Here is a 16350-nt window from a genome sequence, read left to right as displayed (position 1 = left end):
GTCAGTATGACGTAATACCCTACTCCTATGGTCTGTTGGATTGTATTTGCTATCGTATGATATTGCATGAGTTTGGAGGGGGGCCCTGCCCGCCTTATATAGCCTGGAGGGCAGGGTTACAAGTCGGTTAGATCTAAAAGATAACCAAAAAGTAATAGCAGATTACATGAATCATGGGATCATACGTATCCTAACAGATCTTGTAGTATCTTCAGAATATCTTCTTAGTGTCTTGCGGGAGACGCCGAGTGGCGTCGTGCCTCGCAAGGCTTCATCTTATGGGCTAGGCTGCCCCTGAAGACGCAGTCCATATGATCTGCCGTGGGTATCCGGGATTGTACCCCCATAAAACCTATTACTATAATCAATTAAATAGAGGGAGTAATAATATACTACGTATATCAGTAGTAACCCGGATTGTAAATTCGTTATAAGCCGGCTCAAATCCAACTCATCCAAAAATGAAAAAGATTCGAATCTCGTGATTCAACTCACATAAAAGGACTTCTTACTGGGCCAACTGAGCTTTTATTTGCCCACAAAAGGAAAATTTCCCCGAAGCGCTACCTGCAAAATCCGGAGCCCGCTCACGAAGAAAAACTGAATCAAAAATCAACCAAAGCTCCCAACCCCGCCGTCCCCCGCCTCCCTCGCGCTCTAGGGTTTTTCACCGTTCTCCCGTTCCCCACCACTTCCTCTTTGTGCCGCGACGCTCCGACCATGGCGTGGGCGGAGGACGAGGCCATCGGCCCCGACGTGGCCTCGGCGGGTCTTCACGTCTCGGAGCGGATCGGCCGCGACGCCGCCGCGCAGCCCGACCTGGATGAGTCCCTTGAAGCCTCGCGCTACGCGTCCCACCCCTACTCCTCGCACCCCAAGGAGGTAAGCTCCCACGTGACCTGCCGTCTACTGCGTGTGTACTGCTAGCCGCGCACGCTTGAGTCGTTGATCTGTGCCAGCTTCCCTTTTGGGCGAATGTTACCGTTGTATTTGAGGGTAAGAGCAATTGTCCTGGGGGATTCGTGTCATTGTTTTCCCAGTGGAATGGTGTGGTGAGGAATCGAAAAATGAAGGTGGAGGAAAACATGGCGAGCAGAGGTTTTATCTGTTTATTAAGCCACAGAAATTCCGGTGAAAGAGTTTTTGGTCTTTTAGGTTATGGTGAAACTTGGAAATTGGGGCAAACAGGTGGAAACTAGCATAAACCTAGCAATGCTAGTTTTGCAACAAAAAGCATTCGGGAAAGTTCCTATTTTAAACTGGCAGGCTCAACCTTGGCTTATATGAGATCAGCAGTGATGATGTTGAGCTCAAGACATGGTTGAACTAAGTTGGCACTTTACAACCTTATTGAAGAGAAAACACTGTAAAGTTAAACCAAAAATAGCTTTATGTTCAGCTTTTCGGATTGGTGACATCATTCATTCAAGGGACAGATTCTTATAGTATTGCTAATTGAATTGAGGAGGTAGGAACGGGACATTTTGCTTGCTTTGGTTGGTTGAGCATGGGTTGTAGTGTCCAGTCTTCACACTTTTAAAGTAGATAGTTGTTTTTGGTTTTGCTTTGCATTTTTTGTTTGTTGGATTTATGAAATAGTTCATGTTTTAAGTTTTAGTTCTTAGGCTGTTAGGATGAAACACTGCGAACATGGTGGTACATGTTGGAACTCTTTATCTTGAACGCTGGAAAATTTTCTTTAAAGAAGAAGTTTTAATGACATTGGACATGATGGTCATGGTCTCAGAAATGCATTGCTGGACCTACTCTTCTCTACCATATGTGTTTATTCTGAGTTATACTTGAAGTTAATAATAAAGTTGTTCCACTAATATTTTGAAAATGCACTTTTATGTCCTCTTAATACATATTTTGTCTCGCCAGTGGCCTTCTTTGGTGGAAGTTGCAGAAACTCGTCAACTCCCTCCTATGTTGATTGAAAGATATAACACAGCTGCCGGTGAAGGAACAGCTCTTTGCGGGATTTTTGCTGACATACATCGAGCCTGGGCAACTGTTGACAATTCATTTTTCGTCTGGCGTTTTGATAAATGGTAAACCACTAATACTTGTTTTCTTTTTCTTTTTTACATGTGTGATTGGCCTTAAACTGTTAAAAGGGAATACCCTTTATAACGAACTTGATTCTTACTTGGTACTCAGATTTATCTCGTTCTCAGTTCGTTGTTTCTGTGGTCGTGTTAGTTAGTCACAGTGCTGTTGTTTTGTAAAATTGTTTATACGAGCCCATTATTATATTCCCTTCCATTGTCTATTTTCATATTTGTTTTGAATCAAATGATTGTATGGTCTATAATGTGTTACTTCTGAACTTTTGGCCATGCTAAAATTATTTGTCAAACTGTACAGTGAGAATATTTTGTGGTGCATGGAAGCAGGGGTTGCCTTAGCACCCAGTTACCTCTGTCAAGCTTATTGTTATCATGAAGTGATTCCCCTTTTAACATGTAGTGCATTTGGTGGGCGTTACCATCTAGTAGGTCCGAAGATAACATCATTGATTTGAGTTTATTAGATATAAACAGCAGAGTTGGGTTTAATAGCAGTTTTCAAGTGATTCCACTTTCTCGTAAGTGGTCTAATGATACCTTTTCCTCAATGGAGACATGCCATCCTTATTGCTTATATAATTGTTTTCTTTTTTTTTTCTATTTCCCAGGGATGGGCAGTGCCAAGAGCATAATGTCGATGAGCAAGCAATTTGTGCTGTTGGCCTTGCTAGGGCAAAGCCTGGGATTTTCATTGAAGCCATTCAATACCTTTTAGTTTTAGCAACTACTGTTGAGGTAAGGATGATTATGATTTCCCTTGGAATTGCAACGCACATGAATACCTTGAATGGCACTTGCTAATCCAATTGATATATGAAGACGAGCAAAATCTACAGTAATATATTTTGCCTGCAAAATTCAATTGTTAAGTTAAAACACACTAAGCATTTGACACAATTTCTGGATAAAATTACTCTTCACAGTATCCATTTTCTGTTTCTTATACCTAGCACACCAGGACTAAAATTTACAGGATGCTGAATCAAATTGTATCATGGGGCTATATATAGTTTGAGATTTTCATAGTGATATGACTGGTCAAGTGTTCAACACTGCAAGGAAGAGTGGACCATCGAATCCTTTCAGGGCATGCTTAGTTTCCTTGCCTTGCTTGACCTAGCCTCAGTAGTGGCTGGGTAACGTAAAAAAGAGTCAAGATAATCAAATTCATTTCTTACCTACTAATCTTGCTGGGTAAGGTCTTGGCTAATGCAAGCGCCCACTTTGTCTACTATGACATTGAAGCTGTTCCTAATAGTTTTCCTTATGCTTCCGATGTAATGAGACCATCATTGGATTTTGAGAGCATCTCAATCAGGAGACCTCAACTCAGGGCCCCTATTTTTGATTTGAGGGCTCCCCTACTCTTGAGTTTTTTCCCCCAATAGGAGCCCTCAAATCCATTCCAGTAGACACTGGCATACGGGACCCACTTGTCATTCAGCCACACCCATTGTCGTTCCAATTGACTGAGCTAGTGGTGGTGGTGGTGGGGGTGGGGGTGGGGGGTGGGGGGGGGGGGGGGGGGGGGACTGAGCTATGGGGGGCAAGAGGAGGGGAGGAGCACCAGGGGGCTCCGAGCGCACCCTTGGGAGATGGGGGCTGAGGGGAAGATTTGGGGGCCTCCATAAAGTAGGGACTTGAGTAGGGGCTCTGTTGTATTTTTTTTGGCACCAGAAAGTAGAGTAGGGGCCCTGTTTAGGGTCCATGTTGGAGATGCTCTAAAATATTGGGAACTATTTACAATGGAGTGAGAAAAGTACAAGGACAAGATCTTTGTCAAATGCATGGGCCAGCCATCAGTTTCGTCTTATCCTATTTAGAGAAAGTATAGTAAAGGGCTGTAGGTGGGCTGTATGCTGAGGTGGAGGAGAGATGGGAGGAGAGAGAGGAGAAGTGGGTGGCTTGGACACAACAACCAAGAAACTTTGTGAGAGAGACAAGCGGGCCATGTATTAATAGTGAAGATGTAACTATTATATGGGTGGGCTGAGAGGTAGGCTGCAAGGATTCATACAGCCAGCAGCTGGCTGTATTATTAGCCTTGCTCGTAGGTTTTGTGTAGCATTTATGAAAAACTTAATTGTTAGGTTAACAGTATGAAATACAAAATATCTTTTGTTCAATAGAAATATTTAACAACGGTTGTACTGATGTATTTACATCAGATGGCCATGCTTTGATTTTTTTTGGGACCAGCAGAATATTAGCTAGTTGGCTGCTACTTTGGCAAGGACAGTCAGTAAATGCTGGATGAACATAATGAAGTCATGTAGCAAGTTTATTTAGTGGAAGTATCATGTCTTCGGTGCTAAAATTGCTTGTATGTGTCTTAGAAAAGCTTCCTACTCAATTGAGACATACATACATCATAGGAACTTTATTCCTTATCAAGAAGTTCTTTCCCAATTTGGCTCTTCAATTATATGTACATTGACTTACATCTGTTGTGCCAGCTGATACTTGTTGGAGTTTGCTGTTCTGCAAGTGCTGATGGAACGGACCCATATGCTGAGCTTTCATTACAACCTTTACCTGAGTACATGATTGCCACTGATGGTGTCACAATGACATGCATCACATGTACAGACAAGGGCCAAATTTTTCTAGCTGGTCGCGATGGCCATATATATGAATTTCAGTATACAACTGGTTCAGGTTGGCGTAAACGCTGCCGTAAAGTTTGTCTTACTACTGGTATTGGCAGCCTTCTTTCTAGGTAACTACTGCTGTAAGACCAGAACTGTGATGCTTTGCTTATCTGTATATATGTGGCCACCTGCTTATTCAACCATCATGATTTTCAGGTGGGTACTGCCAAATGCATTCAAATTCTCAACCGTTGATCCAATTGTTTATATGGTCATGGATGAGGAGAGGAACACTATCTATGCGCGTACCGAGGGCATGAAATTGCAATTATTTGATCTAGGAGCTAATGGTGATGGCCCTTTGACAAAAATTGCTGAAGAAAAGAACATTGTTGATCCACGGGATGCTCCTTATGGTGGTTGGAATGCGCGAAGAGCTGCACGATCATCAAAACCATCAATTGTTTGCATCTCACCTCTATCTGCTATGGAATCAAAATGGCTCCATTCTGTTGCTGTTTTATCAGATGGGAAGAGATTATTCCTCACTACATCAGGTGGAAGTGGTTCTTCAGTTGGATTGAACAGTGTTCTGCAGAGGCCAACCTGTTTAAAAATTGTTGCTACTAGGCCGTCCCCACCTCTGGGGGTTGGTGGTGGGCTTACATTTGGTGCTGTTTCTGCGGCTGGCAGAGCTCATCCTGAGGATCTAGCTTTGAAAGTTGAGTCTGCTTTCTATTCTGCTGGTGCTCTTATAATGTCAGATTCATCCGCTACAGCCATGTCATCTCTTCTGGCTGTGCAGAAAGATTCAGCTGCGCAGCTATCCCTTCCCAGTACCTTCGGAACAGCTTCTAGAACCTCCCGAGCTCTACGAGAAACAGTCTCTGCTTTGCCTGTTGAGGGTCGAATGCTTTGTGCCTCTGATGTCTTACCACTTCCCGATGCTGCTTACACGATGCAGTCTTTGTATGCTGATGTGGAATGCTTCACAGGTTTCAGAAAACCTTCTGAGAAGGCATGTATAAAACTGTGGGCAAAAGGAGATCTTCCTACCCAGCATATCTTGCCTCGGAGGAGGGTTGTTGTATTCAATACTATGGGTTTGATGGAGGTAATTTTTAACAGGCCTGTTGATATTCTAAGGAAATTGTTTGATGGGAACACCCTGAGATCACAAATTGAAGAATTCTTTAATCGCTTTGGTGCTGGAGAGGCTGCAGCAATGTGCTTAATGCTAGCTGCGAAGCTACTTTATGCTGAAGATAGTCTGATAAGCAATGCTGTTTCTGAGAAAGCTGCTGAGGCATTTGAGGACCCTGGGCTTGTTGGGATGCCTCAAATTGATGGCACCACTGCTTTATCTAATACGCGAACTCAAGCTGGAGGCTTTAGTATGGGCCAAGTTGTTCAAGAAGCAGAACCTTTGTTTTCTGGTGCATATGAAGGCCTTTGTTTGTGCTCGTCAAGACTACTTTATCCCATATGGGAGCTCCCTATTATGGTGATTCGGGGACCGGCTGGTACTAATAAACGCGAGGATGGCATAATTGTTTGCAGGCTTTCAGCTGGGGCCATGAAAATTCTTGAGAGTAAGATTCATTCTCTGGAAGCATTTTTAAGATCTAGAAGGAACAAGAGAAGGGGCCTTTATGGTTATGTTGCTGGTCTTGGCGATTCTGGTTCCATACTCTACAAGACAGGGCCTATTATTGGTCCTGGAGGGCATAGCAATGGCAGGAGTCCATACAACTCCCAAATTCGAGATATGAACCCTGCAGACAAATCTGCATCAAATAAAAAGCCAAGGCTGCTTTATACATCAGCAGAACTAGCTGCTATGGAGGTAGGTGTTAGGAATTACTCAGCAGAATTAGAGCACATTTTAATTCTTTTTTTTTCACCTGAACACATTGGATTAACAGGTGAGGGCAATGGAGTGTCTTAGGCGGTTGCTTAGGAGATCTGGTGAAGCACTCTTTCTGCTTCAACTTATTTGCCAGCATAATGTTGCCCGTTTGGCTCAGACGCTGGGCAATGATTTATGCAAGAAATTAGTTCAGTTAACATTTCATCAATTGGTATGTTCGGAGGATGGTGATCAGCTTGCGATGCGTCTTATTTCTGCACTCATGGAGGTAATACAGTCACCCTCATGTTCCTTACTCTGCCAATATGAAAGCAGGGAAGTCGCAAGTGCAACATGCACATTCAGAATTCTCAACTGTTCCAGTTTAGGTCAGTAATTTTATATGATTTTTGCAGTACTATATTGGCCCGGAGGGCAGAGGAACTGTTGAAGAAATCAGTACTAAATTGAGGGAGGGTTGCCCTAGTTACTTCAATGAGTCAGACTACAAATATTACTTGGCAGTGGAGTGCCTTGAGAGAGCATCTATGACTAATAACCCCGATGAGAGAGATATTCTTGCTAGAGATGCTTTCAACCTCTTGACTAAAATTCCAGACTCTGCTGATTTGAGTGCCATATGCAAGAGATTTGAGAACCTAAGGTTAGTGACTTCCTCTGATAACAAATACTGTATCTGGTCAGTCAAACATGTTTAACTTTGATCATCAGTATCTGAACTTCTATATGGATTGAAAACAGGTAGACTTTACTAGATGGACTTATACTGTATCTGGTCATTATGAAGACTACTTTCAGAATCTATACCTCTTTTCACTCAATAGTATTTTTTTTACAGTAGAAAATATTACACTTAGGACAAAACTAGATGGACTTGTATTTGTGATAGGAGTGGAAGTACTGTATTGTTTTGCAACCTAAAATCTATCAATCTTGATAATTTTATTTATTTTTTACATCTGTCAGCTGATATATTTATATATTTTTTTTGTTGGGTGTGGGTTTAGATTTTACGAGGCTGTAGTCCGGTTGCCTCTGCAGAAAGCTCAAGCACTTGACTCCAATGCTGATGTTATCAATGGTCAAATTGATCCAAGGCATCATGATACCATAATGTTGCAGCGTGAACAATGCTATGAGATTGTTATGAATGCTCTGTGGACTCTCAAGGGTGTTGGGCATAGTCGAATGCAAAGTGCAGACAAGTCATCTGGTCTAGCAACTGCTGTTGATCCAGCTTCTCGAAGCAAGTACATCAAACAAATTATCCAACTTAGTGTCCAATGGCCAGACACAGTTTTCCATGAGTATCTATACAGGACACTTATTGAGCTCGGTCTAGAAAATGAGCTTTTGGAGTATGGTGGTTCTGATTTGGTTTCTTTTCTGCAGAGTGCTGGTCGTAAGCATCAAGAAGAGGTGTGCCATAATCCTTGTTTTCCCACCAAAGTTGGAACTATGGATACATGATTAGTATTTCATAAAAAAGGAAACCTTATCTGGCCTGTCACTGTGTTGGTGATATTATCCTATTTTGGCTTTTGTCCATTGACATACAATTAAATAATTTGGGCTGTTGGTTGATTTAATTCTGTTGTCCCAGAGGAATCCTAAGCACCTGCCATTGATCATGGTGTGCGCTTGTTGAAAATTACCATCATTTCTTGTGTAGTTGGCCTGGATTTCATGTGCTATACTCCTTTATCATAACCTAGTAACCTTATATGCTTATTACCCAGACAAGATCCCATAGCCCATGCATCTTGACAATACAGAAACAAAACTATTAGTATGTTTTCATGTGTTTTTTTTCCATGTAAACCAAAGAGTTGCTGGATTTGATCAGGTTTGCCTTTAGCATGCCTATCAAATACTCTGCTGATCTGAATTTTAATACCATGTACTGGTTGTAGCTGATAGGCGAGTTATTTTGCCACAAATATCTGAGAAGTGCTTCCTAGATACTGGTCATATGATTACATAAATACCTTTCATGTCACTGTATCTTTCCAAGTCAGTATTGTTCATGCATCATTTTTAGTCTTTATCATGCTGTCTGAGACCGGGATGTTATTCCTGACTATCTATTTTTACTTGTACAAGGTTCGGTCAATTTCTTCAGTTACATCCGGAGCTGCTAAGTTGCATGATTTAGGTGCACCTATCTCGACTAGTCAAACAAAGTATCTTGAGCTCCTAGCTAGGTACTATGTTCGCAAGGGGGAGCATATTGCTGCTGCCAGGATGTTGTTAATATTGGCAGAGCGACAGTGCTCCAATTCCGAAGAAGCTCCAACTCTTGACAAGAGGTCTTCTGGATTTTGAACCCTTATTTTGTTTACTTTTATAAATTTCATAATTTATATTCCTCATTTGTATGGACTATAAATTTACTTTTGGAATCCAGGTATGAATATCTCAGAGATGCTGTGCTTCAGGCCAAAAGCGCAGGCATCGCTGCTGATTCGTCTAGAAATCCTATTGATAGTAGCACAGTGGATTTGCTTGAAGGCAAACTTGCCGTGCTACGCTTCCAAATGCAAATAAAAAAAGAATTGGAGCTCATGGCTGCGCGGGTTGAAAATATTCCAAGCAGTTCTGAATCACCTAGTGTCCCGTTCCCTCGGGACAACATTCTTGCTGATGCAGAGACTGCTAAGGCTGCTAAGGATAAGGCAAATGAACTATCATTGAATCTCAAGAGTATCACTCAACTGTATAATGATTATGCTGTTCCATTTGGTCTCTGGGAGGTTTGTTTTTTGTTTGTTTCATAGAACTTACTTGGTCTTGCTTTTGTCAATTTAATATGCTTTGCCTATATCTACCAAATCTTGCATCTATATTGGGTTATTAGCAAATGATTTCTCTTAAAAAGACTTGGAATTTTTTTTGTTAGGTTTGCCTGGAAATGCTGAGCTTTGCTAATTACTCTGGAGATGCTGATAGCAAAATTGTTCGAGAAATTTGGGCTAGACTCCTTGATCAGGCACTTACAAAAGGTGGTGTTGCAGAAGCATGTTCTGTGGTGAAAAGAGTAGGCTCGAAACTTGATCCTGCAGATGGAGCTTGTTTACCTTTAGATATAATATGCGTTCATCTTGAGAAGGCTGCATTGGTAATGTGTATATTCTGTATTTTCCGTACATGCATACTTGAGACTAACTGTGAGAGCATTCCACTGTGGTACTCATATTATCCTGCTCTTATCTACAGGATAGATTAAGTTCAGGAGAAGAATTAGTTGGTGATGATGATGTTGCAAGAGCTCTTCTTGGTGCCTGTAAAGGTCTTCCTGAACCTGTACTTGCTGTGTATGATCAACTGTTATCTAACGGTGCAATCATACCCTCACTAAATCTGAAGTTGCGCCTGCTCCGATCAGTTCTTGCAATCCTCCGTGAGTGGGGGATATCTGTCGTTGCACATAGGCTAGGCACCACAAGTGCTGGGGCTTCATTCTTTCTTGATGGAACATTCTCACTAAACCAAACAGGGACTGCAAATCAAGGTGCTCGAGATAAAATAATTAGTTTGGCGAACAGGTAAGTCTAAACGTTAATGACATTTGCATTTATGATTCTCTTTCATCTGGACTATTACTGTTTCATACAAATGTGCTCTTATCAATTGTTTGAACGCTGTTAAATCCTTAAAAAATTCATCGCATTGTTCCACTACTTGATTTACTTTTATTTCGCTATGTGAACCTTGCTACCACCTCACACATCTATTAGACCATTCTCTTGCATTGTATTGCAATTTCAGGTACATGACTGAGGTGAAGCGATTAAACCTTCCACAGAACCAAACGGAGAATGTCTACCGTGGTTTCCGTGAACTCGAGGAGAAATTACTCTCTCCTTATTAGGAAATTTTCAGTTGGTCCTCAAGATTGTAAAGGATGATCCTGCATCTGTTGTTGTACCACAAACCAAGGACTAGAGTCGAAGGCTTCTGGATTCACCTCGGCATGATCTCTATTGTTCCTTACACTTATCTGCAAGAACCCAAGGCTACTTCAATCATTATTAATCAGAGGTTATTCTTGACACTGTGCAGCCTTCTTTTATTTGACTTCGAGCTAGTATGAATTACAGAGCTGCCGATGTGGAAAATTGTCTAGCTGTGTTCATTACTTGCTAATCTAGTGGTAGATGCTGCTGATCCCGTTTTACCTGAATTCGAGAAACAGCTGGAGAACTCGGGCCGGACTTTGAACCAGAACAAACATCTAGTTGTTGAATACAAGTTGGTTTTCATGTTGGAAATCGAAATTTAGTATGTACCATGACATTGTACAGTCTATAGTAGATTATTCAGTGTTGTAAGCTTTGTAGCTTGTGTGTTTGTTAGCACCAAGGTATCATTTCAGTAGCTGAAAAAGTAAACGTTATATTGTCAGAAATGTGGAATTTTAGGTCCTTGTTCCATCTGCTTGGTTTTCGTTTTCCTCCTTTGTTTTTTCACGTTTTGCCGGGCCCGTGCGGAAATGACTGGTTGATTATAGATAAATGCTCGTGGATAGGATATTATCGGTTGGGTTAACTATACACAGTTCTCCAAAAGTCTGATGATGTCCAATATGGCATGGATGCAAACAACGTCGAGGCTATGCCTGACATTGTTGTGTAATGTGGGCCCTGTTTGTTTTGCTGAAATTTGGTTTATGCTGATTTGTTGTGAGAGAAAAACATTGTTCGTTCGCTAAAAACATTCGTTCGTTAAAAAATACTGCTAAAGCAGCGCTGTAGAACATGGCCGAAGTTGGCCGACAAGTATTTCCTCCGCACTTGAGTAGTGCCTGTGGTCTAAAGCTTGTTTTACTCGACTGCTTGTATAAGAATAATCTCCCCGAGCTTACCGTCGGTATCGGACACGTGATCAAGGAACTGAATTGGTGAACCATGCATGTTTATTGCAAGGAAAATTTAGCTGTGGGGCACTGTACTTTCGTGAAATTGGTTTTGAGACGCTGAAGTATATTTTCTTCTTCGCTGTAGGACACTAAATTCTTTGCTGTAGGACACTGCACAATGTACCTAGAGCAAATAAAAAGTGTCCTGCCACCAATTCCATGAATGTTGCAAAGGATACAGTGTCCTCCCGCCAATTCCATGAATGTTGCAAAAGTTAGCGTACCACCGGGCTGCCTTTGTCAATTTCGCGGATTGTGGTGAGCACTCTTTAGTCTTTTATACAAAATGGTTCGTGAAATCTGCAAACTGATTTACACAAAATCAGCCTACTGGCTCACTTCAAAGGATCCTTTGCTTCCTTTAGTGCAGAAGTCGATTTGAAAGGCACATTGCAGAGGGGAAACATCGCTTCTTCACCTGGCTGTTGATCCAGTCCAAGATCCTAACGGCGGACAGGTTGTCACCAAGAAATTGGCCTTGAAAATTGCAATCCAGTTTGCCTTCTGTGTTCATTGTCCCTTTGCGCAGGAGGTTCTGCATGTGCGGAATTGGGCTGGGGAATGCTTGCCATGAAAAAAACAATGACACCGTTGTAATGTGATAAGCAAAGTATTTACTTTGCTGATAAAACATGAGGAATGATGCCGGGAAAGTGTAATTGCAATTGGGCATACCTTAAAAGGCAGATTAAGAAAGGTCTTCCTGCAGAAAGTTGTTGCTGAAGCAGAAAAACATGTACACAAAAATGAAGTACAATCTGCACATGTTTTTTGAGGGAATCTGCACATGTTATCTCACAGATGACACAATGACTCTTTGGTCACTGTCAGACTTGAGAACACATCCAAGTGCCTGTTTGGATTAGCTAGGGCTAGTTTCTCGTTCGGGCTAAAAATTAGCCTAAATTAGCTAAAGTTGGCTAACAACTAGTTGTAGGCTGGCTAACAAATTAGCCCACCTGTTAGTCCCCTGTTTGGATATGCTAGGGCTAATTTTGGCAAATTCTTAGCAGCTGACAATTATCCCTTGGTACCCAAACAGGCCCTAAGGCAGATCTGATTTGCTTCCATCTTCGATGTGCATACCTTGACCCCTTGAAACTAACCATTTATCTACAAGTATCATGATATCTGAAGAGATTCTTCCATCTTTGGACAGCTCCTTTGTCGCTTTATCTATTAAGCCTACCATTTTCAAATGATTACTGTGCACCACGTCTTTTTGGAGAATAACTTTCAAAAGCTCACATCCTTTACTGGCCTGTCCCTGTGCTATCAACGAATTTGTCAAATTTAATAGGGAAAAAATATCCAAGTCAAAACCTTTCATCTTCATCTCTTCATAGTAGTTCACTGCAGTCTCCATTCGACCACACTTGCACAGTCCATTAACAAAAGCAGTATATGCTATCTCATTTGGCGAACAGCCTTTTTCACTCATTTTGCACCACAAAACAATGGCTTCATCAGGCCTTCCAGCATTACAGAGTCCATCTAACAAACTTGTATATGTAACAACTGTTGGTGGCTTCTCTTCATCAATCATTTTATATATGCAAGTGATTGCTTTGTCGATCCTGCCAGACTTGCACCAAATATCAATCATAAGATTGTAGGTAACTACAGAAGGAAACAGACCCTTACTCAACATTTCTTCCATGATTTCTTGCGCCTCATCAAACTTGCCAGCTTTCCGGAATCCATTTATCAAGATATTATGTGCCACCGCATCTGGAAGATAACATTTGGAAGAAATGTCACGGAAAAGCCCTAATGCATTTTCTATCTCTCCAATTTTACACATCCCATTCATGGCAGCAGAGTACGTGACAATGTCAGGAAGAAAACCTAATTTTAACATTTCATCGAGAAATTGCAAGGCTTCTGTTATCCTGCCACTGAAACAAAGCTGTTGGACCATCTCTGTGCAGTTCTTAATCCATGGTTTGTGCGAGTTTGTCCACATCTCCCTCAGCAGATCAGTGGCAGCACTAGTATCTTTTCTTCTACAAATACCATAAAACAATGAATTATATGTGAACTCGGAGGGTTTCAAACCAAGATCCTTCATTTGGTTGAATATCTCATATGCTTCATCTAGTCTATCCCAATTGCACAATTCAAGTATCAAATCATTAAACATCAAAAGCTTTCCCTTGCAACCAAGGCCAACCATGTCCTTTGTGAGAGCCAAAGCCAGATCCAGCTTCTTAACCTTACAAAGGCCGCACACTACAATGTTAAACGAATCAGAGTTTGGTTTAATATCTTCACTGATAACAAAAATATGCACACCAACAGTATCATCGTCACTAACCCTCTGACCACCACGCACCATGGAGCTAAGCAACTGATATGCTGCTTCTACCTCTCCATGGTTAGTAAGACCTTCAAGAATCACATTATATAATAGGACAGCACTGCCGGGTTTCAGATGCACTGCATTTTCATTAATGAATGGGCCAACAATAGAGAAATCTCCTTGTCTACAGAATGCCTCAATCATCTTCTTTAGCAAGCGGACATCAGGTGTAACTCTGTCCCTCTTCATATCCTGAAACAATTTAACAGCCTTCCCCATCTCGTTTCCACCACACAGCCCCTCAATTAACACACTGTACATCGCCAAATCCACACTGAATCCATAACTGGCCATCTTACCAAACACATCCATGGCCATATCAACCCTCCCCTGCCTGGCAAACCCATGTACCAGAACGCTCAATGTCTTCTCGCTTGGTCGCATGCCAAGTGCCTCCATCCTCCCAATCAGCTCAACTGCATCCTCCACCTTTCCCCACTTGCTGAACGCCACAGCAAGCATCGTCAACACGTGCTCATCCACCCAGGCCTTCTCGCTCATTCTCTGTAACACGGCGCTCGCGTCTTCAGGACGCCCCGCGTTGCAATAGCAATTTAGGAGCGAGGAGAGCGTGTACCTGTCGACACTCTCGTCACCGCAACTCGCCACCATCTCCTGCAACCGCGCCTCGGCGTCTTCCGCACGGCCGGCCTTGCCGAGTGCTTCGAGGAGGCAGTTGTACGTGTACGAGTTTGGGGCGCAGCTGAGCGTCGTCCTCGCTGCATCAAAGACGCGGGCAGCGGTATCCGGGAGGCCAGCCGCGCCGAGGCGGCGGAGGAGGAACCCCAGCGCGCCGGGCGTCATGGAGCAGCGAGAGGCGAGCGCGTCGGTGGCGAGGCGGTCAAGGTGCGCGCGCTGGTGCGGTGGCAGGAGTGATGCCATGGCGTTGAGGGAATAGCAGGAGTGGCGGAAGCCCGGCTGCTCGGCGGCCCAGCGGAAGAAGTCGAGCGCGTGGCGCCAGGACGGCAGGCGGAGGATGACGGACTCCGCGGCGGGCGGCGTGAGGTACGCCGCGAGGCGGCGGAGGCGGGCCGCGTCACGGGTGGCGCGCGGGCGGGAGAATTCGTCGAGCAGGTGGTTCGCGAGGAAGCCCGGGGATGAGGGGGTGGGCGCGGTCGGCGGAGCGCCGGCGGCGGTGGTGGTGAAGGACTGGAGCAGGAATAGCGACGAGGGCGCGCGGCCGAGGCGGCCTAGAGACATGGGAATGGCCGGTGGCGAGCTTGACCGAGGCCTTGGGCGGAGTGGCGGCAGGAGGTTCCGGAATCGACTGGGGGGGTGTGTCGTGTCCCCGGCGCTATTTTTCGAAGCTTTTAACCTCGTGCCATCCTAAAAGTTTTTTTTTTAGAATTACACATAAACCATTAATAAAAGGTAAGCTCTCACACGTGTCACTGCTCTAAACCCTTTTGCCTTGCAAGCCATTCTACCTATTTTTTATATAACAGTGTTAAATTGCCTTGAAAAAAGTCTCAAATGCCCTTGGTCTGAGGGCATTGCGTCCCTGTAGCGGGAGCTCGGCAATGGCGATCCTCCGATCACTGGGGAAGGCCGGCGAGTGCGGAGTCTTGGAGCCGTGCTTGTCTCCACGCGCTGCGCCACTGTCGAGCGCACTCACGTGCCGCATCGGCGAGCCGTGGCGCCAACGCCGGCTACTTGCTCCTGTTGTGCTTCCTCGTCCCGGTCGTGCTCGCCAGCAGCTTCATCCGCGATGACAGGAGCTCCAGGGCCAGCTCGCGGCGGTGAACTCGCCGGTGGGGTTCATGATGCCGGGAAGCGAGCAGGTCGCACCTTCTCCTGCGGCGCCCACACGACCACCATGCCGTACCAACGCGTCGTGGCCTCGAACCCCTCGGGGAGCTGTTGCTGGTGCTGGCTCTGGCACGCCCCGCGGACGAGGCCCGACCGGACGGCCCAGAGGAACGGCACGGGCGGCGATGCCCCCACGCCGTCTCCGCTAGGTCCCGCGGGGTCATGCAGGCTAGGCCGTCGAAGCTCACGTAGAGCATGGAGCCCGTGGCCGCACGTCTAGCCACTCTAGGCAAGCTCGGTCCTGCCGCAGCAGGCTGCTGTCGCCGCCAGCGGCGGCTGAGAGCTTGTGGAGCAGGCCGACGTCCACCGCGGCTACCTGGAACATCGGGAGCAGGTGCGCGTCGGCGACAAGGCACGCGACGGCGTCCCCGGAGTACTCGTCCTCCTCCAAGACGGCGGCGATTCTATCCCGGAAGTGGGGGCTCGCACGCGGCGCTGAGCACGATGATGCGCGCCTCGACGTCCTCGATGGCAACGGGGGACGGCCTGGAAATGCCGTCGGGTACGGGCACGAAGCGGTAGTGCGGGTGGCACGCTAGGTCCGGGGCGTCGATGGAGCCTGGAGACCGACAAGCTCAAACGATAGGGTCCATGGTGGCGGTGGAGTAGATCCGCCGGAATATCCTCTCAAACGTCTCGTCGTCGTAGTCGTAGCCCGGCATCGTGGGCTCGCGCAGGAGCGTTTGACTGTACCAGCAAGGGCCTGGGGCGAACGGACCGCGCACACA

The 16350-nt window shown here is 44.8% G+C and overlaps 2 protein-coding genes across 3 annotated transcripts; one reads left to right on the top strand and one right to left on the bottom strand.

Annotated features, from left to right (window-relative positions):
- The first annotated feature begins 578 nt into the window (after positions 1-578).
- On the top strand, positions 579-10966 carry LOC136535347 (nuclear pore complex protein NUP155-like). The gene is made up of 13 exons (XM_066527637.1): positions 579-882; positions 1885-2054; positions 2681-2807; positions 4529-4791; positions 4880-6509; positions 6589-6801; positions 6929-7176; positions 7541-7952; positions 8637-8842; positions 8941-9286; positions 9433-9651; positions 9750-10078; positions 10302-10966. Exons 1-13 carry the CDS (start codon positions 721-723, stop codon positions 10402-10404), a joined length of 4428 nt encoding a protein of 1475 aa, XP_066383734.1. The 5' UTR covers positions 579-720; the 3' UTR covers positions 10405-10966.
- Positions 10967-11563: 597 nt separating this feature from the next.
- Positions 11564-15080, bottom strand: LOC136540374 (putative pentatricopeptide repeat-containing protein At5g08310, mitochondrial). 2 transcript variants are annotated; one of them, XM_066532372.1, is made up of 2 exons: positions 12127-15080; positions 11564-12015 (listed from the first exon to the last, which is right to left on the bottom strand). In XM_066532372.1, exon 1 carries the CDS (start codon positions 15011-15013, stop codon positions 12497-12499), a length of 2517 nt encoding a protein of 838 aa, XP_066388469.1. In that variant the 5' UTR covers positions 15014-15080; the 3' UTR covers positions 11564-12015; positions 12127-12496. The 2 variants fall into 2 exon arrangements, with proteins under 2 accessions (XP_066388469.1, XP_066388468.1); XM_066532371.1 differs by having other exon boundaries at positions 11564-12005.
- Between the last annotated feature and the right edge of the window lie 1270 nt (positions 15081-16350).

The sequence above is a fragment of the Miscanthus floridulus genome, chromosome 2, assembly GCF_019320115.1.
Source record: "Miscanthus floridulus cultivar M001 chromosome 2, ASM1932011v1, whole genome shotgun sequence".
NCBI lineage: Eukaryota > Viridiplantae > Streptophyta > Magnoliopsida > Poales > Poaceae > Miscanthus > Miscanthus floridulus.
The sequence above is the reverse complement of the archived record's forward strand: the minus strand, read 5'-3'. Positions and strand labels throughout refer to the sequence as shown.

Bases quoted from the DNA above. Each gene is read 5' to 3' on its own strand.
- LOC136535347 (XM_066527637.1), top strand. From the start codon at position 721: ATGGCGTGGGCGGAGGACGAGGCCATCGGCCCCGACGTGGCCTCGGCG. The intron at 2,808-4,528 runs GTAAGGATGATT...CTGTTGTGCCAG, and splicing joins TTTTAGCAACTACTGTTGAG to CTGATACTTGTTGGAGTTTG. The intron at 10,079-10,301 runs GTAAGTCTAAAC...TTGCAATTTCAG, and splicing joins ATAATTAGTTTGGCGAACAG to GTACATGACTGAGGTGAAGC.
- LOC136540374 (XM_066532372.1), bottom strand. From the start codon at position 15,013: ATGTCTCTAGGCCGCCTCGGCCGCGCGCCCTCGTCGCTATTCCTGCTC.